This window comes from Cantharellus anzutake (genome assembly GCF_015039405.1).
Source record: "Cantharellus anzutake strain C23 chromosome Unknown EI90scaffold_4, whole genome shotgun sequence".
In the NCBI taxonomy this organism is placed as follows: domain Eukaryota; kingdom Fungi; phylum Basidiomycota; class Agaricomycetes; order Cantharellales; family Hydnaceae; genus Cantharellus; species Cantharellus anzutake.
The window spans coordinates 1,560,756-1,581,986 of NW_024066954.1; the positions used below are offsets into that span (position 1 = coordinate 1,560,756).

The 21,231-nt window shown below is 49.5% G+C and overlaps 7 protein-coding genes across 7 annotated transcripts; 6 read left to right on the plus strand and 1 right to left on the minus strand.

Annotated features, from left to right (window-relative positions):
• Positions 1 to 571: 571 nt before the first annotated feature.
• On the plus strand, positions 572 to 2,694 carry EI90DRAFT_3034507 (uncharacterized protein). Its single transcript, XM_039058541.1, has 6 exons — positions 572 to 724; positions 774 to 1,620; positions 1,674 to 1,731; positions 1,780 to 2,048; positions 2,126 to 2,275; positions 2,324 to 2,694. Exons 2-6 carry the CDS (start codon positions 970 to 972, stop codon positions 2,474 to 2,476), a joined length of 1,281 nt encoding a protein of 426 aa, XP_038922509.1. The 5' UTR covers positions 572 to 724; positions 774 to 969; the 3' UTR covers positions 2,477 to 2,694.
• A 3,357-nt stretch (positions 2,695 to 6,051) lies between these two features.
• EI90DRAFT_1756570 (uncharacterized protein) lies at positions 6,052 to 7,200 on the minus strand. The gene is made up of 4 exons (XM_039052141.1): positions 6,782 to 7,200; positions 6,572 to 6,730; positions 6,157 to 6,520; positions 6,052 to 6,099 (listed from the first exon to the last, which is right to left on the minus strand). Exons 1-3 carry the CDS (start codon positions 7,115 to 7,117, stop codon positions 6,212 to 6,214), a joined length of 804 nt encoding a protein of 267 aa, XP_038922510.1. The 5' UTR covers positions 7,118 to 7,200; the 3' UTR covers positions 6,052 to 6,099; positions 6,157 to 6,211.
• Positions 7,201 to 7,828: 628 nt separating this feature from the next.
• EI90DRAFT_1757849 (RNA pol II promoter Fmp27 protein domain-containing protein) lies at positions 7,829 to 14,465 on the plus strand. The gene is made up of 10 exons (XM_039052144.1): positions 7,829 to 8,343; positions 8,395 to 8,454; positions 8,515 to 11,836; positions 11,882 to 12,029; positions 12,082 to 13,175; positions 13,223 to 13,362; positions 13,421 to 13,612; positions 13,666 to 13,730; positions 13,787 to 14,228; positions 14,283 to 14,465. Exons 1-9 carry the CDS (start codon positions 7,948 to 7,950, stop codon positions 14,181 to 14,183), a joined length of 5,814 nt encoding a protein of 1,937 aa, XP_038922511.1. The 5' UTR covers positions 7,829 to 7,947; the 3' UTR covers positions 14,184 to 14,228; positions 14,283 to 14,465.
• On the plus strand, positions 14,278 to 14,659 carry EI90DRAFT_2847225 (uncharacterized protein; the record flags this gene model as incomplete). Its single annotated transcript, XM_039053727.1, has 2 exons — positions 14,278 to 14,541; positions 14,594 to 14,659. Coding segments are annotated over 2 exons (330 nt in total), but the record flags the coding sequence as incomplete, so codon positions are not given.
• Positions 14,616 to 15,222, plus strand: EI90DRAFT_3034519 (uncharacterized protein). The gene is made up of 3 exons (XM_039058542.1): positions 14,616 to 14,855; positions 14,922 to 15,080; positions 15,146 to 15,222. Exons 1-3 carry the CDS (start codon positions 14,745 to 14,747, stop codon positions 15,155 to 15,157), a joined length of 282 nt encoding a protein of 93 aa, XP_038922513.1. The 5' UTR covers positions 14,616 to 14,744; the 3' UTR covers positions 15,158 to 15,222.
• Positions 15,223 to 15,865: 643 nt separating this feature from the next.
• On the plus strand, positions 15,866 to 16,635 carry EI90DRAFT_3034523 (uncharacterized protein). Its single transcript, XM_039058543.1, has one exon. The coding sequence runs from the start codon at positions 16,109 to 16,111 to the stop codon at positions 16,520 to 16,522; it is 414 nt and encodes a 137-aa protein (XP_038922514.1). The 5' UTR covers positions 15,866 to 16,108; the 3' UTR covers positions 16,523 to 16,635.
• Positions 16,636 to 16,689: 54 nt separating this feature from the next.
• On the plus strand, positions 16,690 to 21,136 carry EI90DRAFT_3279019 (Piwi domain-containing protein). Its single transcript, XM_039066645.1, has 24 exons — positions 16,690 to 16,835; positions 16,910 to 16,984; positions 17,039 to 17,071; positions 17,130 to 17,156; positions 17,227 to 17,453; positions 17,506 to 17,777; positions 17,831 to 18,024; positions 18,085 to 18,137; positions 18,188 to 18,307; positions 18,368 to 18,473; positions 18,529 to 18,619; positions 18,672 to 19,068; positions 19,125 to 19,336; positions 19,384 to 19,652; positions 19,708 to 19,763; positions 19,812 to 19,854; positions 19,904 to 19,957; positions 20,009 to 20,138; positions 20,194 to 20,264; positions 20,318 to 20,376; positions 20,433 to 20,462; positions 20,516 to 20,557; positions 20,617 to 20,701; positions 20,758 to 21,136. The coding sequence occupies exons 1-24, from the start codon at positions 16,808 to 16,810 to the stop codon at positions 20,940 to 20,942; spliced, it is 2,859 nt and encodes a 952-aa protein (XP_038922515.1). The 5' UTR covers positions 16,690 to 16,807; the 3' UTR covers positions 20,943 to 21,136.
• Positions 21,137 to 21,231: the final 95 nt, after the last annotated feature.

Consider the following 21,231-nt stretch of genomic DNA (forward strand, 5'->3'; position numbering starts at 1 on the left):
CTCTTCGTCGCGCGCGTCCCCACGACTTGCACAGCACGAGCATAAACTACCAAGCGTGCAATCGTACAGGAATTGCCTCACACAGCTTCTTCCTTAGTATATAAATATGCACGGGCATCCATTACTTATACATCTCAGTACTTGGAGTACTGCGAGTGTACCGTTGCCCTATTTGGTATATACAACCCCCAGACACAGGGTTAAGTGACACAGATGGCCCATCTGTACCGGGGGGGGTTCAATTCAGAAGTAATACATTTGAGTCGACACCGTCGGAATTTGGGTGGCCCGAGCAATTCCTCACAATCCTGTTGCTTCGAATCAATTTAACGGTCTATATATGTATGTAGATGTAATCTCAACTATTTTCTGGTGAACCAATGATGCCCCCTGGTATTTTTCTCGGCAAAAGACGGTCTGGCATTCTGGGCCAGGATGATGAGTGTGCTTATGCCCCCAACCAATGTACTACCATTACGTACACAGCTGCTCGTGCCCTCAGCCTAGCCGGCTTCTATTATTTAAACTGTTCCTCAAGGTGTTCGCCCTACTCCACGCGTCCTTTTGAAAACTCAAATTAAAAGACAGGGTTTGGCAGACGATATCAAAGCAGCGATTTCAAAGCGGTGAACCAAACTAAATGGTCAGCGGCCATGTGGTTCATTGGTGTTACCGCCAAGGGACAGGAGTGTTATAATCATGGCATTGCAGCCCGACACTCTGAGTACGATATCACATTATATTATCATTAGATATCGCACTCATCTCTACAGGCCTGGGTGCCAGGGCCATGTGCATATGCAACCAATCCTTCCAATTTCAAATAGTTAACTGAAGTATTTTTCCCACTCCACCTGATCGTTCGCCTCACCAATCTGCTCCCATGCTTTTCAGGAAACGCACACCTCTGAAACGGGCAATGTCGGGCGGTCGGGCGAGACAGAAAATCAGCATCCCCCCGTAAAGTATATGATCAACCATATCCTTTTCACTCCCCCGCCACATAGCTTCAATTTGTCAATCTCAATCTCCCACATGTTGTATTCAAATGTTCATGTCCTCCTCTTGATCATTCCTAGTTCCCCCAGCGGTTCCCCAGGTATATCTCAGGTGCTGGAAGGTGAAAGAGGTCTCTCATCTGAAAACCTCCTTCATCTAACCCTCAATATGCCAACACTCTCCGCCACTACTGCTAGTGAAAGTGGGATCCCTGCGAACCCACTCGACACTGTCACTCTTCCCTCTCTCAACCTTTCTCTCGGCGGCTCTCCCGGTGATGATCAACCTATGTTAACCAACTCTCAAGAGATACACTTCCGACCGCCCTCACCCGTCATTGTCCCTTCCGCCAATTCCACTGCGACCCAATTACCGTCCACTTTTGTCCTGCATAATTCTACTAGACATCATGATCGTCATGGGAGGAGCATTTCACGTTTCTTTTGCAGTGGGACGGAACTGCTCGCCCGGTGGTTGAAACAGAGTGCTACACCTTTCTTGCCGAAGCCTCAGGGATTCGCTCCGATGATCATTCGTAGCAGAAAGAAGGGCAAGAGTCGGGAGGAAGCTGTCCATGCGGAGTGTCAGCTTAGCACTGATGCGGATACGTCAACGGCGGGGGTGCGTATGGCTGATTCTCCAGTACCATCTTAGCTCTCATTACAACGTCCTAGGGTGAAGATGGGCCGTGGGTGGATGCATCAGCTTTCGAAGAGCTAGGAAGTCATAAAGGTATTTTCCATCGTCGTCGTGCTCCGGTCGCATGCTCATTCGATGTAGTTACGCACGCACTTCCAAGTTCCTACACCACTTATTCCGCACACGTCTTTTTCCATGAAGTGCGTAGGGACATGCACGCACAGTATGCAAAGATTGTCTCTATTGGTCGTTTCAGGGATAGCGGCATGGTACGACACCGGTTCCTTATCCTACGAGTCAGTCGGGAGGGGATGCCAGATTTCGTCCTTCGGGTTGACCGTTTCCGGGATCGTGCCCTCTCGCTGTTCCAATTCAGTTTGTGCCATGGAAAGTCCGATGCAATGGATACGGTGGGTTTCACCCCCTCCCCCCTTCCTTGCCACGACAATGATCATGCCCCTTTCACTAAATCGTTATTTTCGCCTAGGTAACGGTGTCCGAGAATTCACACCTGCTCCGCGACGGGAAGTCAATCGAGGAAGCACGACTGGACCTGCCCCAACCAATCCCACTGCTCAAGTTTGGCAGGGTGCTCGAGATCGTCCTTGGGGGGTGCAGTACCTACGATCTATTCGCGGTGAGCGGTAACTGTTCTCGGCTAGTTGTTTACTGACGAACACAAAAGGAGAACTGCTGGTTCACTGTCTCCATTCTTGAGGAGGTATTCGTAGACATGTTCGGTGCTCGCTATGCGAAGGGTAGAAAGAGCCATCCGCGCCTCGCCAGACAGACTCGTGCTGGAATCCGGAACAAACTTGGTCTTGGAGATTCTGCGTAAGAGCCAGCTGAGAGTATACAATTTGGCCTTTGCTTCCAAGGCTGGACGAGTTCTCAGACCGTGGACGCGCGGTGTTGTAATTCGAGCTCCCTATCTGATCTTAGATGTACGATGTTGGATTCTTATCGTGTTTATTGTGCCGGTACGGTTCGGTGGATCTGAGCCTCCTCTAACAACCTTTACGTTGGTTTTCCCTTTCTGTCGTTCGCTATGATGATAATTCATCGCCTGCATCTCGTGACATCCTGTGCGCGTATAGATGAGAAAACAAATGCAACCGGCATTGGAATCTCGCGGAAGATCCAGACTCCGGTAGATTATTTAGGCTTCATTCAGTACGAAGAAACAGGAAAAAGAAACTTGTGTCTTTGTACCGAACGAAGCCTTAGATTTCCCGGGGCATGACGTGATCCAGAGCGACCACGCGACCTAAAGACTTCTTAACGGGCCCGTTTGGGACCAGGGGACGAGGATGCAAAGTAGAAGGGAGGGGAAGTTAAGTGTTAAGTGGTATCCCAATGGCATGCCTATTTTGTCATTCAGGTGGCCAACTGAAGATCGACAGAGTTGAAAAATCTGGCACTGTAGGATCCAGAGACATTATGGGAATGTCCAAATAATTTCTAGCGATATCTTATTCATATCAGTGCGTGCTGAGCCACATGAACTGACAGGGCGATCCTAGGGATGTCTGGACGAGCAGGAGCGAGGTACGATCCTATGTATCGAACTCGGCAGTACAGCGTAGGAGCAGTGCGGACGCTAAAGGATCAGTGTAAATCCTCTTATCTCGTTGGGGACAGTACTGCTTGACAAGCATTTGGCTTTTGGTTGGCCGTCGAGAGGCGGGTGCCGTGAGACAACTCAAAATCCAGAACGGTGCCAGGGGAGGAAGAGACCTAAACCGCTGACTTTTTCACTTGGACGAAAGACGCGAGAAAGGGTTAAGACGAGTGGGGATTCTGCATGAGGAGGGATCTTCTTCTCCTTGATTGCGTGGGTCTTCTGTGGTTGCAAGGTTCGACCGCAAAATGCCGAGCACCAAGCTAGTCACGAAGTGGACTGTAAATAAAGATCAAAGAATCACTCTATTCTGAGAAGCGCCAATGGGTTGTTGGAATATGTACACGGAAACAAAGAAAAAATCTTTGGTGAAGAGTACAAGATTGGGGAAAATCTTGAAGATGCGACGCGCTCATCCTTATTTGGTAACACTAGCGAGGCCAAGAAAAGGGGTAAGGGGGAATGATGAAGCTGCATATTCGTCCCTAAACGGTCCGGTAGGTCCCCGTTCGCGCAAACGGCAGCGAGGGGGGCCCTGAAATTGGTAAAGCAGGACTGAGAGGGGTGTTCTTCACGCTTTGGATGATCTGGACAGAACACGCTACGGAGTACCTATATAGCGGGAAATTGCTTTGTGTTGGGTTCTGTGAATCGAGTTTCGGTTGCCCTTCGAACGCATGCGCACACACGCATTGCCGCTCTGCGGAATTAATGGCAAAGCTACGGCCGCTGGACCTTTACCCCAAGAGCCTCGGCAGAGTCTTCAGCATTCTGATCGAGGATCTATTCAGTATCCGTCATCTGGGACGGACGTCTCATGCTATATAATACGCCATCCGGCCACACGAGCATGCTGACCAGATTTTTCTGCACACATGATTTACGATCATTGTTTCAGCCTGTTAAGTTGTTATCCAGAATTTCCACACTCCCCGGTGTGTGGCCGTATTACACTAACTGGCACTAGGACACATCCCTTTCATCCATCGGTAGGATGATACCACGAGGCATGAAGGGGATACAATATTTGTTGCATGACAATGACAGTTGCTGAATATGCGGTTGCGCTGGCAATGTTTGACGGTGGTGATCGCTCACTGCATTTCCAATCGTGGACATGGTGAGGTGGACGCTTGCATGGGTGGTGCAGGTTAAGGCGTTCGGCCTCCATAAACACATGTCTTGCTGGGTGATACGGGCTCACGCAAAAGGTCCATTCCGATTCACAGCAGATAATTTCGTGCAAGTGACTTGGCAAGTCTGGGACTGCAAGTCATGGGTGTCATTGCGCAGACAAGATTTCCCCGCCCACTCAGCGCGGAGGCAGAGGCAGAGGCAGAGGCAGAGGCAGAGGCGGCAGCGGAAGCATAAGAATAGAGAACACTTTGTTCAATCACGTTGTTGAAAGGTATGTCGAGAAGCGGCTATTTTTTGACAGCACGCCTGCAAAATTCCCCTCGCCGCTGCGGGGGCGCGGAATCCAGCAGTTTCATCGCGTGCCATCGCTGTGATTAATGGGTGGGATTAGGTCAAGTCTAAAACCTTTCGACCCGGTCGAGTATGATGCACAGCATGGCTGACACCATGACGCACGATTACTCTTTGTGAGTGTCGTCAGGTGTAAGTTCTGGGAAAGCAGCCCGTAAATGATCCGGCACTTCAAAGCAGTACTCGTACCAGGAATCCAGGATCGTGCGTTCAGTAGATGTGACATGTGACGTATGTGTTTCTCTTGCCTGTTTAGACCACGAAGAAAGCACGGAGACATGGAAACAAACCCCACTCTTCTCGTGCCTTCACGAAGAGAGATAAAAGGGAACAGTATCGGGTAGGGGTGGGGCACTTGTACGCACCCGAACGAACGCATTCTTCATAAAGAGCATTGGGAGCGTCTGTACAGCTTGGTGCGGCCGGGAGGACTGGACTGCGGTGGGGAATGGTCCCGTTACGGGTCCTCAGTTGGCGCTGCGAGATGTATCTTTGAGAGTACCACTGAGGTGAAGGACAGAGAGCTGAGGCGCCTTTAGGAACAATCCTTTAATAGCTCCCAGTGGTAGACTTCAGTGCAGGTGGCGGAAAAGCCCAAACGACAGTACAACAAGGGCGGATGGAGATCAGCCATGCAGTGTTCCATAAATTCATACAATGCCGATGGTATTCTTCATGAGTTGGAGAAGTATCGAACGTCGTTGGAACTGGAATGGAGGAAAGGGCCTCAAAGACTTGCGATGACGAGGTTTACCTGTTCAACTTATTCATCTGGCGAGGCATTACCGAAAACTTAGGGTCACAGCTATATCTGTCCTCGCAGATAGAGCTAGAATGCCGCAAAGTGCAGTCTATATCGATCCTGAGCAATTCACACCTAGTCATAAATTATGCTGCAAATCGGCACCACGGCCTCCAGATGAGGCTACCCGAACATCTAAGAATGGCATTGTTCTTCTATTTATTCATCGAGTTTGTTGTGCCCGGTTACTACGTGATTGTAGAGAAAGTCAGCGCACCTCCCAACGAAGAGAGTAGGAGAAAGGAATCAGATTAGATCAAGAATGACATTCATGGGCTCCACCCCTGTGCCATTTGATACGGCGCTCATGTGGAGGGTGCCTCAACCACTGGGTGTAATCATTCGATAGGGTTTCCAAAACAGAGCACGTACTTGGCCTTCTCAGATACGTCTATCCTGAACCTCTTTTATTGTTGAGTGAGGATCGTGGCAGAGTGTTCCTCTCCAGGGGAGGCATTTCCAATGGCCTCGGGCTTTTGTCTAAGAATCCAAGGACGATCGTCTGTCCCAATGTGTAGAAGCTTGAGGTAAGCCAGTATAAAGTCACCGACTGCGTAAGACAGGTATCAGGGGTGCAACTTCGGAAGGAGAGCTCAGAAGCACCTACATTTGGGGCCATCATTCCAGCAGCAACCACGACCAAGCTTGCTCCACGAACAACGTTATCGACAATGGGAGTCATTTTGGGCTGTTCGCCACGGAGGGGCGAAAAAAAACCGACGCGAAACCTCAAAGTTGATCAGTGAAGTGACTCCGATAGCTATCGGGAAGAAGCCGAATGTATCTGATTGGGCGAGTGAAGCCTCGCTCAAGAAGGTTTCGTATAACAGTGGCGTCGGCGGAACGGATGCTTCTCGGAGCGCAAGGCTTGAAACAATGAAGACTGGAAAATGCATTGCTATCGGGATTAATAAGGTTTTGAGTGGAGAACAACTATGATATTCCACTAATCGCGCATAATAAGCGGCTAACTTGGAGGCAGACATGGGCATCTACAGATTAAACAGCAACTAGGCCCTCACCTTCGGTTGATATTGGCTCTTGAAGTCATGGAACAGTTCTTCAGCAAGTTTCGCATTCTTTTCCTTCTTCAGTTCACGAAACTCTCGAGCATATTGAAGTTTCGCGTCTTTCAATCTGGGTAGGACTTCGTCTCTGAAACGCCGTACCCGGCGTCTTGACTGCGTTCAGGTCGGTACAGTGTTGGGGAAGTCACAAAAAAGTAGACACACCCATATTGTTAGAGGGAGAGTGACACACGTCCTCAACACAATCGTAGCGGCAATAATAGCGGCAGCATGCGGCGGCAGAAATTCAGGCAAAGGGATTGATTGGAAGACAGAGCCAAAAGTCAAATACGCTTGTGATAAACTGGTAACCGGATGTATGAGTACATCGGTGCCAAAACTTCGGCGTATAACGGTACACCTATTAGGTGTGGCCCGTAATTGATGTTGGCGAAGAGCGAGCAGACAACGTGTCTGCATTTTGGTCACACGCACAGTTCCCACGCCCAGCCAGTCCAGCTGCAGGTCCATCACCCGGTTCACCGTCTTGAATGCGGCCATAGTGCTTCAGTGCCTTGAAATTGGGGTTTCCGGAGATGATATATTACAAGTGGCCTCTCATTGTTTCTACGCTCGGAGTCTCTCTGTTCTTCATCACTCGATACTTCCTCCCATGGCTGCTCGGGACACTCCAGTCGAACATTCGCTTCACAAGTGTTAGCCCCAGATCAATCCGTGGCATCCATTTTAAAGCTGGGACTCTCACCGTCTCCATTGATCGCATTGGGTTCTCGTTTCATTCCCCAACCAACTCGTTTGCCAAGCATGTGCACATCCAGATCCAAGGCTTGGCCGTCACAATCGCTGAAAGGACTTCTATCAAAGTGTCTCCCCCCACCGTCTTTCCTTCGGCACCAGTACGCTCTGGATCCGGCCTTCTCAACGCCAAGTATATGCCTAAATCCGGTCTGCTCGACATCTTGTTCTTTCCGTGGTTCAATGTTCATCTCCGACCTCTTTTTCGAAAATTTTTCGTCGTGCTGTTGCGGAAGGTCATTGAATTTTTACCACGCATAATGAGATTGCTAGATTTTGAGTTGGATCGTGTAATCGTCACTCACTCAGGTTCTGTTGGTGCTCACCTGCTGGTGAACGGGGTAACCCTTGGGGCGAAGGTTGGATTATCCAAATCGAAATCCGAATTGTCTGAATTGCCCATAGAGACGGAGGAGCTTCCTGGAAGACGGCACAAGCGACTCTACCAGTGGAGTGATCAACTGTTTGGGAGCTCACGGCGAGTGTTCCGCCGTGCATGGTTGGGGACATCAGGTCATTTGGAGCTTGGATTCAAAATTGACGAATTCAGTCTTGTGGATGGCCTCCCTGTCGTCATGTCCGAGTCCAGAGTTACTGAACCACCTTCGAACAACGTGTTTGCGTCGCCACCTCGGTCACCTTCGGTGTGGTCATTCACTTCCAATGCTGTCCCGTCAATTCATGGCTTACAGGCCTCAGAAGCGGCCATTTCAATGCCCATGCCTGCCAAACTACGGTTTTCGCTTTCTTTTTCCCCAAGCGGCATCGAGGATAACAGTTTGACCTTGTCATTACACGTCCCAGCCATACATTTGCAGTCGAACTCGCTAATCTCCATAACCGACAGATGGGGTACAAAAACTAGGCCCCGTGCTCTCTCTTCTGTGACCCCTTCCCAGGGCACCAAGTCCCCGGGCGTGCTTGGAGTTGCCCCAGTAAACGATTCCTACTTGTCGCTTAAAGGACGTGGGGTGGGTATAATTTCGCAACGTTGTTTCAAATATAACTTTATTTCGGTATAGAAGTTTGGATCGATCGTCCCTCAGCCGGACTCGGGAGCGAGCAAGGGCTTTCACAAACAGGCAGGCATGTTTCTGATTCACTGCAGCATGGGGTCTTATATTATCGAATGGACGTTCTAGCATATCTCTCGCATGCTAGGGGCCTTAGACCTAAAACTCTCGTCACTTCAAGTGAGCCATACCTTCGAACATGCGCCCTCCAACAGAAAGACCGTTCTTTCTTCTCTTGTTCGGAGAATGTTTTTCAAGGTTGGGTTGAGTGATCCCACTCAGAATCCTATGCACCGCAACTGGATTGGTAGGCCAGCGAAACCAAACTCTAAACTGGATGCGAGTGTCTTTTCCATCTCGTGCGGACTCTCTGCTGTGGAAATTTTCCGTGTCCAGCATCATTCGACATCTGTCCGGTCATTGCGGCTTGCAAAACTTGGCAAATCTAGCATTGATATGATTGCCACTCAGTGGGACGCTGTTGGCTTACCAAAAGGGCGACTGTTTGGGGAGGATTACAATGCTGCATTGGTTGTGGCGGAAGTTAGAGGCGAGCATGTTCATTTCACGGAACGAGTTAAGGACTTGAGGGCCACCATGGATCTGTTCAAAACATCTCCAAAGGAGCTACCGGACAATAACGACTCAGGCCCCTCGCCGCCTCCACGCACTGTCTTAGCGCGTCACTTGCCCCGCATTGTGGTGGACCTTGCAGTCACGGATATCCAGATTAAGCTGCAATGCGATGACCTTGACAATCCCTTCCTGAGCGCATTCGACGTCTATCTGGCCACGAATCAGATCGAAGTGCATGTGTCGTCCACATTTGAAGAACCAATGGTGAAGCGGGATGAAGGATCTGAGTTCGCGCGAGCCTCAAGCGATGAAATGGCAGTTTCTCTACAACTCCTGTATGAAGGATCAGTGACGCTTGCTCCCTTGGAAATGTCTGTAGTCATCGATCCGAAATCTCCAATGGATGATGCTGAATGGAATTTGACAAAGGAAGACGACGATTCTTCCGCAGAATCCTCTAGTTCCTTCCCCAGTGGCTCGACCTATATTTCATCTGCCTTTATTCCCCCCAAAATGGAGCGTGTTCTGGCGATTCATGGTCTCGAGGCTGGCATGTCGGGACGTGCCCTTGGACGGCTCAATTCGAAACAAGCCCATCATTTTGCAATACCTGATTTCTTTACGGAGGCCAAAGCTCGTGTGGACGAAGTGACGCTGGATCTACGATATCCCCCGTTTCTCCCGTCCTTCATTGTCCTCGCCCGGGCCCTCAGCGTTCCACCAACTTCACACTTTGCGGGTGGTGTGATGTCCAAACTGATTCCTGGAGTGATGTTTTATTGCTGGATTGGTGTCATTCGGGCAGCCGTGTCGGAGGAGGATATTAATCCTAACATTCGCTATACAATGCCCCTTCGGAGGGGTGTCGCCATGCAGACTGGGCTGGTTTTTGAATATTGTTACTTGACAGCACCGCATGTATCAGCAGAGAGGATGGCGCAATCAGTCTCCACCCGGGGTGTCAGTGCCCGCCAGAGTCTGGACGTAAGGAAGGAGGACCTGTATAACGAGGCGGTGGCCCAAACTCTGGATTTGGCGGAATCGGGGACTCGAGTTGCCCTTCTGTGGCTCGAATTCATCCATCCCAGCTGCTGGATTGTGGAGAGCATCTCTGATACCAGCGACGAACTCCCTTGTCGTCCCATTGACAGGCGCAGTGCTGAGGGTGTTGTGGAAGTACATGAGAGCGTATTTCTTGACCTGCCCCTCACGACAATTAGGATACCGATCACCTCCCGCGAATTGACAAATGGAGGTTTCTCTGAGGAAATCCATATCACGGCTGAATCACCCCGTGTATACTGGTGCCTCCAACTCCCCATAATATATTCAATGCTGTTATCTCTTCGCCAGTTTCAATATCATACTGCTTTGTTCCCTCCCCGTGGGGTTGATCACAACCAGCATCCCCACATCTCCCTCAGAATTGACGTTAAAGATGTCCAAGGTCTTTGCATCTGCCCTAATTCTGCCCGGGTGTATTCGCGCTTCTCCGCTTTTGGTCTTGTTTGGGCTGCGAGCTCTAAAGCCAGGCTCACATCACAGTCTGCGTTTTTATGGGTTCCTAGCGCCCAAGGTCACCTTGAAGGGAAATGGGAGGAGATTGTTAGGGTCAAGAGCCTGAGCGTTGAAGTCGAGGCGTTATCGCCTCTTCTCTCGAATTTCATCATTGACTGCTCATTGGGTGGGGCGCGTCTGCGAATACCCTACAGATACAACTTGCACACCCTCATATTCGGCATTACTATTATGATCAAGGCAATCAAACAACTCCGTCGGGATGCCGCAGCTGGCAAAGTTGCAGAGATAGTTCTTCCGACTCCTGAAGGAGCAAGAATACCGCCCAAAGTTTCCATACGTGTGGAGTTTCTCACCATAGAAGCCGCAGATGATCCGTTTGAAGCGCGATTGAATTTGATATGGCGAGCAGGTCTTGACGAGCAAAAATCAAGATTGGAACGTGCGTTAGCGTTCGAAGCCAAGGTGGCTGCCATTCAGAGCGCAGGGAGCAAACGAGCACCCAACCGTCGAGCAGGTTTTGAGTGGCATTTTGGCCAGAGCCACACCGTAGAACCTTCGGAAGCCTGGGTCCGATTGCTTCATTATGATTCCGAGAGCTGGATTCAGCGCTTCAAAGCTGCCGACGCTGAACAGGTCCGTCGGGAGGGAGTTCATTTGAAGCGTTCAAAAGACCCCACCTGCCCCCCTTTTTCATGGTCTACCATTCAAACGATCCCAACCCAGAAGGTGGTACCTCTTTGTCGGGCTAGCTTTACGAGGCTATTCGTCAGTATAGGATCGCCATCATTTGGTGGTGAAAGTGGCTTGAGAACGTTTATGAGCGATCTTGGGTCGGGACTGCCGCACTCCACTTTGTTCACACTGCTTATTCCGTTCCAAGTAACCTGGACTTCTAATTCGATTCAGCTCTCGATCCGAGATTATCCTCTCCCGATCATCAATATTCCCAGCAAGGGCCAAGAGGATGAAGGACCTGCATGGCGTTTTGAGACAGACATGGTGATTTGCGAGGAATATGCGTCTTCGGAAAGTGTTACGCTTGTGCCTTGCGTTATTTACCGGGAAGACGAACGCCTAGGTTTTCCAGCATTTGAAATCCAGATTCCAAAAACCATTATGCCTGTCAAGAGTTATGCCCATCCCACCATTACCGTTACAACGCCCCACACAACCAATTTCACTTGGGGGATGTCACTGGCCCCTATGATGGCAGATGTGATGCAGGTTGTCGATTCTATCACGCCACCTCCACGAGATCCTTCGCCTGCTCTTGGGTTTTGGGACAAGCTGCGACTCATTTTTCATTGGCGTTTGAAGGCTAATTTCATTGGGGACGTCCATATCCACGTTAAAGGTGTGTGTACATCAGCATTCTGCTCAGTTGCTGACTAGACGGCAGGCACTCGTAATCCTTACATAATCGATGGGTTGGGAGCTGGCCTCGTGATGGAGTGGAAAGGCAGCCCAATTTTCACCGTTGGACTCAGCGAACAGGATCAGGAGTCATTACAACTTCGGAGCAGCCAAATGCTTCTTGTCATCCCTGAGTAAGCGTTTGATATCCTTGTTAGTATAGGCTCACGTGTCCCCCTCTTTCAGTCTGAAGCGCTTTAGTGATGCTGCGGCGGTTGGGCTTACAGAACCTGCCGATGAAGTGCATTCATCATCCTCGAACCCGTCTCGACGTCGCCCTGTTAAAGGGAAGGTCGTGGCGAAGTTCAATAACGGTGTCCGGATGGGTATGGGGTTCTTGTTCGAGAGGAGCGTGGATGGTTCACACAACGGTCCAATTTCGGAGGAGGCGCGAATCTTCCACTTTCGTCCCCATTATGACGTCAAACTTCGCGACCCTCAATCATGTTCAGACCCCACACAAGACTCCTACGCTGGATTCCGATCTCGCTTTATCCATCTTGCTATTTCTCTAGCATCCGCTGCCGAAGCGAAGGAAGCACGGGATGGAGACAACAAGCACGCTGCATACAGCATCTTCCATTTGTCACCAAAGACATTCACACATTTCTGGTCATGGTGGGATCTTTTCAAGAGCCTTGCGTCTTCGCCGATCCGTCAAGGCGCACTTTTCTCTTCTGCGAGGCCCCCGTCACCCAAATTTTCGCGGCATCTGGCAACGATCAAATATCGCATAACCCTGGAGCCTTTATTGATTAGTCATGTCTATAATCAGGAGGAAAAGGCGGGGTGGAAAGAGGGACTCACGTCGTGTGTCGGTATCAAAGTGATGGTGAACCAGTTTCAGACCGACATGCACCAGCGAGAGGAGCTATTCATTGAAAAGAACTCTACCGGGAAGACAATGCTTGTCCCTCACAAGCCTTTTTACTCTTCTGAGGTTGTGCTCACGGGTTTAGAGCTACGGGCAGTGCGTGCGGTATTTGCGGAACCCCAGAAGGCACTCTTTTCCACAAGCATGACAACGGAAGACCCTGATTTTTCAGTTCCCGATGATGACCCCGAGCCTTTTTCTTCTCCATGGGTCGATCTCGACGATTTCGTCGAGACGGACTGGGTTCCTTCAGATCCTTCACCGAAAATTTGGCTTTTACCCTGTGGCTTCTGTCCTCGTTTCACATATCTGAAGCGAGTTCCCTTGAAAGATTTTGCGCATCCAACACATCCATCTCCCTTCGGGAATGAGGACAGTCATCATTGTTTACAGGGAATGGAGGATTGTGAGTTCTCCCTTTTAATAATTCTTCATGAGCTAACTAGATTATAGCTATCCAGGAGATACAGGCTGATCTTGCGCGCAAGCGTCTCGATGAACTTAAGAGACGATTTGAGCGCCTTACATCCCTAATACGCTCCGATGCGGAGGGTATTGTCCATCCTTCTGCCGGATCCAGTGTCACTGACGCGGTAAGTCCATCGTGCATTCATACACCATTTGTCAGATTCTCTCAATTCATTCTAACAGCGCGCGGCAGTGCGGGACATTGAAAAAAGGATACGTTCGCTGACGGATTACATCAATCTGTTAGATAGCGCATCACGACGTCCCTTACGTCATACCCACGGGCCCGGTTTGGGTGCGGAGGACTGGAGTGACTTCTTGAACGTATATCAAGTTCATTGCCCACGAATCATCTTGAGTAATACAATACGAGATGTACGTCAGCGCCTTTGGGTTCGCCCTCATTGACCTTCTCAATGCCCCTTAAGATCCTGATCGATTATTATTGGTATTCTCGGAACCGACGGGCTTTTGAATACCGTATGGCAACAAGGTTAGTCCCGTGGATCAAGTGTCGTGGATTTCGCCTCACGTCCTCTCTACATTCAGGGCATTGAAGTATATCCGTGAGCAACGCATATCGGAGCCTTTGGACACTGCACAACCTGCACCAAAGGGGTCGCAGGGCCCTGCGAAGGTGCTGCGTCGAATCCTTGCTAACGAAACCCGAGGTCAGGAAAAGAAGTTTGCGACTTCTCAAAAATACGGCACCGCAGGAGACCAGGGTACTCCAGAAAATCCTCTTCAGGGATGGACAGACGGGGTCGTAGCAAAAAGAAATGATTTTGTTCTCCTGCTCAAGCCTCAAGTGATTTTGAGAAGCGAACTTAATCCGGACAGTAATCTGATCGCCGTTGGTGAGTATCACCCCATAGCGCGACATAATTATGGCGTGACAGCGTTTCCCAGTCGACTCGGCCACTCTCCAGCATATCCCTATCCTTGATCGCCAGAGTATCGATGATGTTGTACATGGCCTAATTATGCAAAGGTATTGCCCTCGTCTCCACGGTCTCTTGGTTCCAACCAATATATTCGCCTCCAGGAATTATGTCAAACTCACTGGCTTACAAGTTTTCGCACCTAATGACCAAGTCCTCGATCCCACCCTGCAGGATTCTTTAGTCGTTCCATTGGAAGTCATTGTCGATTACCGCTATGACCATGATGGATTTTCACGACTGTTATCGCAGTCTGATGGGACTTTACACTACGACAAATTCAATCGACTTCGCGTGCAAAATGGGGCATTATCGCATTTACACAATATCACCGAAGTCAGCGAGCATATCCGGAACTATACAGTGTGTCGAAGAGGATCATGCACGGGACTCCCATTGACTCGTACTTTATTAGGACCGTGTTAGTGTCCATATCCCTCGATTTTCGGTATCGGCTAAATCCAACGAATTCGCGGCCATCTACACTATCGTTACGTACGTATCTCATTCGTGCCAACGATCCGTAATGACTGTTATCTAGGGACCTACTTCTTTATCATGATCCTATGCAGAATAAGCACAACGAGGCGTTCGAAAGATTTGTTTATCTTTACGATTTCAAGGATAGAAACTTGACCGCCAACGTGGTGGGTAATATGCAAGAGCATCTTCGCCAACTACAACATGTCGCAGAGGGATATGAGTTGCATTTCGACGAGCTTGATCAGGATGGCAAACTTGACCTACTAGCAATCAAATCACAGATATACTCTCTTGCCACTGAGCTCGGTTTCATTTTCGAGGGCATCTCGCGTGTACAGGCCAGGAGGGAGGACTCAGATAATCTAGAAACATTCGCTATTCGTCTCGATGCAGTCTCTTCTGACATCTCGTGGAATATGCTGGATGTGAACGGGTCTCTGTTGGCGAAGCTTGCCATTCGTGGGGTGCAATATTCATGGCTCACGCGGACAGATAGTTCTATGAGTAATCGGGTCTTAGTGGATGATCTTCAAGGCCTTAATGGGTCACCGAATGCAGTCTTCTCAGAAATGGTTGTCAAATACGAACCAACGGTGCGCATGTTTCCTACCTGTAATTCCTGGGAAAACGATTAATTTCGGCACCAGGGTGCGCCATTCCTACTAGCAGATTGGAGTTCATTGCCGGCCGTAGGAGGCATTTCTATAATCGAATTATTTGATCTTCGCCTTCATCCCTTACGCCTCCAAATCGAAAAGCGGACAGGCAGGAGAATAAAAGCGTACATCTTTTCGCGGCCACAGCGGGATGACTCCAAAGAACAGGAATTCGTCGACGAAGGAAACGCCACGCCGGGTGCTTCTCGCAGATCCTTTGACCCCCCTGGCCAGGATCGCCCCTCTAGTCATAAGTCCCTTGTTCGCTCATCATCACAACAGAATCTTCAGCAAAAATCCTGGTCTGGGTTGGCGGAGTATCGACCTCGAAAGCTGCGGAAGGTTTCTTCGTCGGAGCGTCTTCACAAAGCACAAGCCACGTGGGGCGCGACGGACCCAAATGACCCCCCTTTGGAGAACCCTGACGTGGAAGAAATGCGAGTGCGGGCTCGGCAAAATAGAACATTCCTCCACATCCAAGTGTCCAGGTATGATTGCAACCCTGGTAGAGCACTAATCGTGCATTGATGATCCATTTTCAGTCTCCTGTGCGTGCTGAGTTATAAGGCAAGTGTTTGGGACTTAAGGTAGCTTTCACTTCCTGTTGACATCCTCCTTGTAGCGCGACGGTCCTCTTACCCTTACCACGATACCTGATTTGGAGGATTTCAAATTCCAAACCCCTAAATTTGAATACACAAACAAGATATGGAGCGTAAGTATCATGCCAAGTTTCCATAAATGTTTCACACCGTTAAATATTCGATTAGTTTGAGGAAGCCTTCAACGCGATGAAGAAGGACCTATTTCGTGAGGTTTGGCGACAGAAGGGAACGCTTCTGCGAGAGTTTGCTTCCAGAGCGAAGCTTGTTACGCCTCGCAATTTTATGACCGAATCTACTCCCACATTGACACCTGCTCTACCAAGTCCCCAAACTCAAGCACGACGTAGATGGCAGCACATCCTTCGCAGTCTCACTGTTTCCCCAGCGAATGCTCAAACGATTGAACAAACACCTAGTACTTCAGACGAAAACACTGGTGCGAATCCAGAACGTTTGACAAGTGCTTCACCTATCGTCCCTCGTGACGTTCCTGGTGCCCGTGGTCCGTTCCCTGAATCTGCAGCGCGAGGCGACGTAACACGCGGGCGGGTGCGAACGCTGCTGCGGAAAAGACCCCCTGCTAAAGACCCCCGTGGATAGGATCCATCTTTATGCTCCTCCGATGACCTCCTCCTCCCTAACCTACATTAGATCCTGTGTAGTGTTCTGCTACTTGTTATGTTTGCTAATCATACACTTTTGAGAGAGCACGCTCTTGGTGATAGCGACCTCAAAGCGACTGTGTGATCGGGGTTTGTGGCTGTGCCATCGGACTCAAAGACCATATAAGAGCGCGTTTCTTTGTGGCAGATAACCTCCGCATATATTCTCTGGAAGCTGCTTAAAACACAACTTTTACACCTTTTAACAACAGGAGAAGCCTATATGACTGATCGGGGAGGTCGAGGACAAGGTTCGGTCAAAGTTGCCGCAGTGGCGTTCGAGCTGTTTCTGAGCGCCTCACACTGATGAGCGCTTGGTGCATAGGTCCGAGAGGAGGAGGCGGGAGAGGCCGCGGAGGTTTCAGCGATAGGGGACGTGGAAGCCCGAGCCCCGTTAGAGGTTGTTTTCTTTACCTTGTGCATTTATGCGACATGACTCACTGACTTGACCTAGGTGCGCCTCCCCGTGGAGGACGAGGATCGCCGGGTGAGCCACGTTTTTTTGTGGGGTCTGTTTCTTTTATCCTCACATCCCTGCTATCCAGCGCCAGCCGGAAGAGGTGGACCTCCTGGTAACCATCAACTCGATTGGTTGCAAGCTTCTGCTAAATCTGATTAATCGCAATCGCTTTTCTCTGCTAGCACCGCCCGTGCAGCCTTTGAACCTACCTCCAGCTAATATTGATGCGAGACTCTCCTCGAGCGCCATGGACAGCCTTGTCAGTGGCCTCTCTAAACTGAAAATAACGCACGGTGAACAGCCTCCCACCCGTCCCGACTTTGGCAAAGTTGGGACTCCGATCAAGCTTCGGGCCAACTACTTTCCGTTGACCAAACTTCCTGAAAAGTTGTATGAATATGATCTAAAGGTGTGTTTTCTTTTTGTCGGTATTCAGGTCATCTGCCACGACTGGAACACAGACCACACCCGCTGTTGGCGCTCGAAGAGTGAAGAGGAGGATCTACGAGCTGCTTGAGAAATCTGTGGCATTCTCTCCCTATGCACGGTACAGTGCACACGACGGCAGTGCCAAACTGATATCTGCCACGCCGATTCCCATGGATGCCGATGGTTATATGACCATCGTCGTGAAGCATTATGACGAGGATGCCTCCGAAGATGATCCAACGTCGAAAGCCTACGAAGTTACAATCACCTTTGTGAAAGAGCTCGATATTGCTGATATGCAGAAGTACGAGCCACTTTATCCTTTTTTCACCTGGATAGCTAATTGTTCAAATCAAGATACGTTCGTGGGGACCCTGATATGGTTTCCTATGATATTAATCCTGGAACGGCGGCTTTGAATATTTTGCTGGCCAAGTTCGCGACGCATAATGGAGGTATTAACGTGGGAAAGAATCGCTACTTCTTCCCTATTAGGACTCAAAATGAGGCAAATTATCTGGGAAACTCCAGATTGCTCGTCGCATATCGCGGTTTGTTTGGGGATGATGCTATTCAAGTTCAGATTGCGTGCTGAAACGAATATACCGTAGGATTCTTCTCTTCCGTGCGTCCTGTTTACAATCAACTTGCGGTAAATTTGAATGTACGTGGCTTCTCGTGATGAAAAGCATTCGGATAAACCATGGTTTTCAGGTCGCGACGACTGCGTTCTACGCTCCGGGGAACTTGGGCAATGCGCTAATGGCGTTCTACGGTGCGCGAGGAGGCAATGCCAACCACTTCATATATGGTTTGCGAGTGAAGACAATTCATGTAAGTGCTTATGCCATGAGTCACTTTCGTGCTTTCACCACGAAATGTTTTCCGGAAAAGCTTGGCTATAAGAAGACTGTTCGTCGAGTGGGCAGCAAAAGTGCAACGGATGCTGTATTTACTCATGAGAAGTGGGGGAAGATTTCCGTTTCCACCTATTTTAAGAGTGCTTCTAACCATCAGGATATTGGAATTTTTTACTGACAACTTGCACGTTGTAGAACAATATAATATTACCCTCAAGTATCCCAGCGAGCTCCCACTTCTGGATATCGGAACTAAGGACAAGGCTAACATGGTTCCTGCAGAGTTGTGAGTAATTGGAGTCTGTTCGCGGACCTGGGATCTGACTATGGTTATACAGATGCGATATACTGCCCGACCAACCTTATCGCGGAAAGCTATTGGCCGATCAGACTCGAGACATGATCGATGTAGCGTGCCGCTCACCTGCCGAAAACCAGAGGGTTATACTTCAAGCTGGCTTGGCCAAAATGGGCTTTGTTCCATCCCCTGATAGCAGCCTCAACGCAATTGGCATCTTGTTGGGACAAGAGATGGCTGTTGTCCCAGGTCGTGTCCTTCCTCCTCCACAGATCAAGTATTTGGGAAATCATCCTACACAAATTCGGGACTCTGCTTGGAATATGAAGGATGTTAAGTTTGTGGTAGCAGCCCCTCTCCGTAATTGTATGGCACTGTCAATTGGTGTGGGAGGAAGGTCTGAGTTCAGTGGTAAGGATGACCCCGAATTGGGCAGGGTGGGTCTCTTCAGACTTGCGGAAAGTTCATGATCTCAACGCACCTGCTACTTTAGTTACTGAACGAGTTCACTGACACGTGCGGCAAATGCGGTATGAACATCTCGAACGTTCGTTGGACCAAGCACCACATCAATGTTCCACCCAACGATCCCGGGAAAAAAAACTCAAAGGTCGCCATCGAAAGAACGCTCAAGTCTGGCTCCAAGCCAGACATTGTGCTCGTGATACTCGGTAGCGATGATAAGGCGTTGTACGCTGCCATCAAGTAAGTCGATTGCGGATTGGAGATTTATTTGGCTAACTGCTCCTAAGATATCTGTGCGATGTGCAACTGGATGTCTTAACAGTGTGCGTCGTCGCCAGCAAATTCCGAAGGGCTGGAGGGGCCCTTCAGTACCAGGCGAATGTTGCTCTAAAGCTAAACGTTAAATTGGGGGGCACCAATCATGTGCTCAGCGGACCTGGACCACTCTCCTGGCTCAACCAGCGGCCCACGATGCTGCTTGGATGTGATGTTACGCATCCCAGCCCTGGCAGTGTAAAGGGCACGCCATCAATAGCCGCTGTCGTTGGGAACATAGGTTAGTACTGATGCAAACAGATGGTATTGCCCAGACTGAATTAAATCATCTACAGATGCCAACTTCGTTCAATACCCTGCCTCCATGCGTTTACAGGAGACCAAGAAAGAGGTAGACCGATCCACTTGGCGTCTTGAAAACATCTCACAGCCTCTCCAGATGATCACTAAACTGTCTGAAATGGTCATAGAACGTCTAATTGGTTCATCTCAATTTTTGGTCTGTTTGAATTCTCGCTAAAACTTGATCAGCTTACAGACAGAAGACCAACAAACTTCCTGAACGCGTCATCTTGTTCCGAGATGGTAAGTACCCAACTTCTTCCTACATAACCGACCCCTGACCCGCGGTCGAAGGCGTCTCGGAAGGACAATTCCAGACGGTCCTCCGGGAAGAGTTACCGCAGATCAGGGATGCTTTCAGACGTGTAACTCCTCAAGGTCAGGTGTACAAGCCAAAACTGACGATTGCTGTTGCCGGGAAGAGGTATTCAAATCACTGTTAGGATGGCGCACTCTTGTCTCATTCTCTGACACTCCAGACACCATACCCGTTTTTACCCTGTGGATGAGGCCGGAACGGATCAACGGAACAACAGCAATCCCAAAGCGGGTAGGCCACATAATTCCAATAATACTTCACTGTTTATTGAATCGTTGGGGCAGGAACCGTGGTTGATCAAGGTGTAACGGGCGTCTACACCTTCGACTTTTTCCTCCAATCGGTGGGTGGTGACGACGGGAAAAAAAAACGCTGCATTTCTAATTCTCGTAATATTAGCACGCTGGTATCAAGGGTCAAGCGCGGCCTGTAAGTGCTTTCTGTGGTTCCGGCTGCGCTCACTTGCTGAGTGTTCTATTCAGACCCATTATACTGTCCTAATTGACGAGTGTGGTTTCAAAGCGGTCTGTTGGCATTCACATGTTCTAGTTCTGGGGATGCCCGTTCTAACGTATCCTAACAGGACGAGCTCCAAACGTTGACTCACGCATTGAGCTACACCTTTGCACGAGCGACGCGTGGCGTCAGCTTGGTGCCCCCTGCATTCTGTGCGTCATGGATCATAGCCCTGATCATGTTACTTATTCCCTTTCCGGCCACGTAGATGCTGATCTTGCTTGCGAACGCGGACGATGCTATCTCCACGATCTTCTGAATGGTTTGGACAATGTTTCTATTGGTGGAAGCACCAACTCCGAAGAGGCGGCTCGTCAAGTCTATGAGAAGGCCGAAAAAATCTGGGGCAACGGCCCCGGTAATTTTGTCCGCCAGAGGATGTTTTACATTTGATTTTTTCTGAAAGAATGGTCTTGGATGCCCTTATTTATGCTCGCTCCAAACGAAAAATTTGTTTAAACCCCTACCATGTATCAAATGTCGGCACGCCACTCTCGCTTGTGTACAGGTTTCACTACGTTGGAGATTTCATTGTTGTTGTTAGGATTCGCAATTCTGAATTCAAGATTATATTATTTCAGCTACCGCCTTCCGAACTAATGACATGACGTCGATGAAGTTGTAATTCTTGGGAGTTCAGACCAGCGAAGTATTCACGTCTTGAGGTTACATAATAGGATAC

Coding starts and splice junctions, on each gene's coding strand:
- EI90DRAFT_3279019 (XM_039066645.1), top strand. CDS start 16,808: ATGACTGATCGGGGAGGTCGAGGACAAG. Junction 16,985..17,038: donor AAGCCCGAGCCCCGTTAGAG/GTTGTTTTCTTT, acceptor GACTTGACCTAG/GTGCGCCTCCCCGTGGAGGA. Junction 17,157..17,226: donor CGGAAGAGGTGGACCTCCTG/GTAACCATCAAC, acceptor TTTCTCTGCTAG/CACCGCCCGTGCAGCCTTTG.
- EI90DRAFT_3034519 (XM_039058542.1), top strand. CDS start 14,745: ATGCAGAATAAGCACAACGAGGCGTTCGAAAGATTTGTTTATCTTTAC. Junction 14,856..14,921: donor TGCAAGAGCATCTTCGCCAA/CTACAACATGTC, acceptor GGCAAACTTGAC/CTACTAGCAATCAAATCACA.
- EI90DRAFT_1757849 (XM_039052144.1), top strand. CDS start 7,948: ATGTCCGAGTCCAGAGTTACTGAACCACCTTCGAACAACGTGTTTGCG. Junction 8,344..8,394: donor TGTCGCTTAAAGGACGTGGG/GTGGGTATAATT, acceptor ATTTCGGTATAG/AAGTTTGGATCGATCGTCCC. Junction 11,837..11,881: donor CGTCCATATCCACGTTAAAG/GTGTGTGTACAT, acceptor ACTAGACGGCAG/GCACTCGTAATCCTTACATA.
- EI90DRAFT_3034507 (XM_039058541.1), top strand. CDS start 970: ATGATCAACCATATCCTTTTCACTCCCCCGCCACATAGCTTCAATTTG. Junction 1,732..1,779: donor AGAGCTAGGAAGTCATAAAG/GTATTTTCCATC, acceptor CATTCGATGTAG/TTACGCACGCACTTCCAAGT. Junction 2,049..2,125: donor AGTCCGATGCAATGGATACG/GTGGGTTTCACC, acceptor ATTTTCGCCTAG/GTAACGGTGTCCGAGAATTC.
- EI90DRAFT_3034523 (XM_039058543.1), top strand. CDS start 16,109: ATGAAGAAGGACCTATTTCGTGAGGTTTGGCGACAGAAGGGAACGCTT.
- EI90DRAFT_1756570 (XM_039052141.1), bottom strand. CDS start 7,117: ATGGCCGCATTCAAGACGGTGAACCGGGTGATGGACCTGCAGCTGGAC. Junction 6,731..6,781: donor CTCTCCCTCTAACAATATGG/GTGTGTCTACTT, acceptor ACCTGAACGCAG/TCAAGACGCCGGGTACGGCG. Junction 6,521..6,571: donor AGAGCCAATATCAACCGAAG/GTGAGGGCCTAG, acceptor TCTGCCTCCAAG/TTAGCCGCTTATTATGCGCG.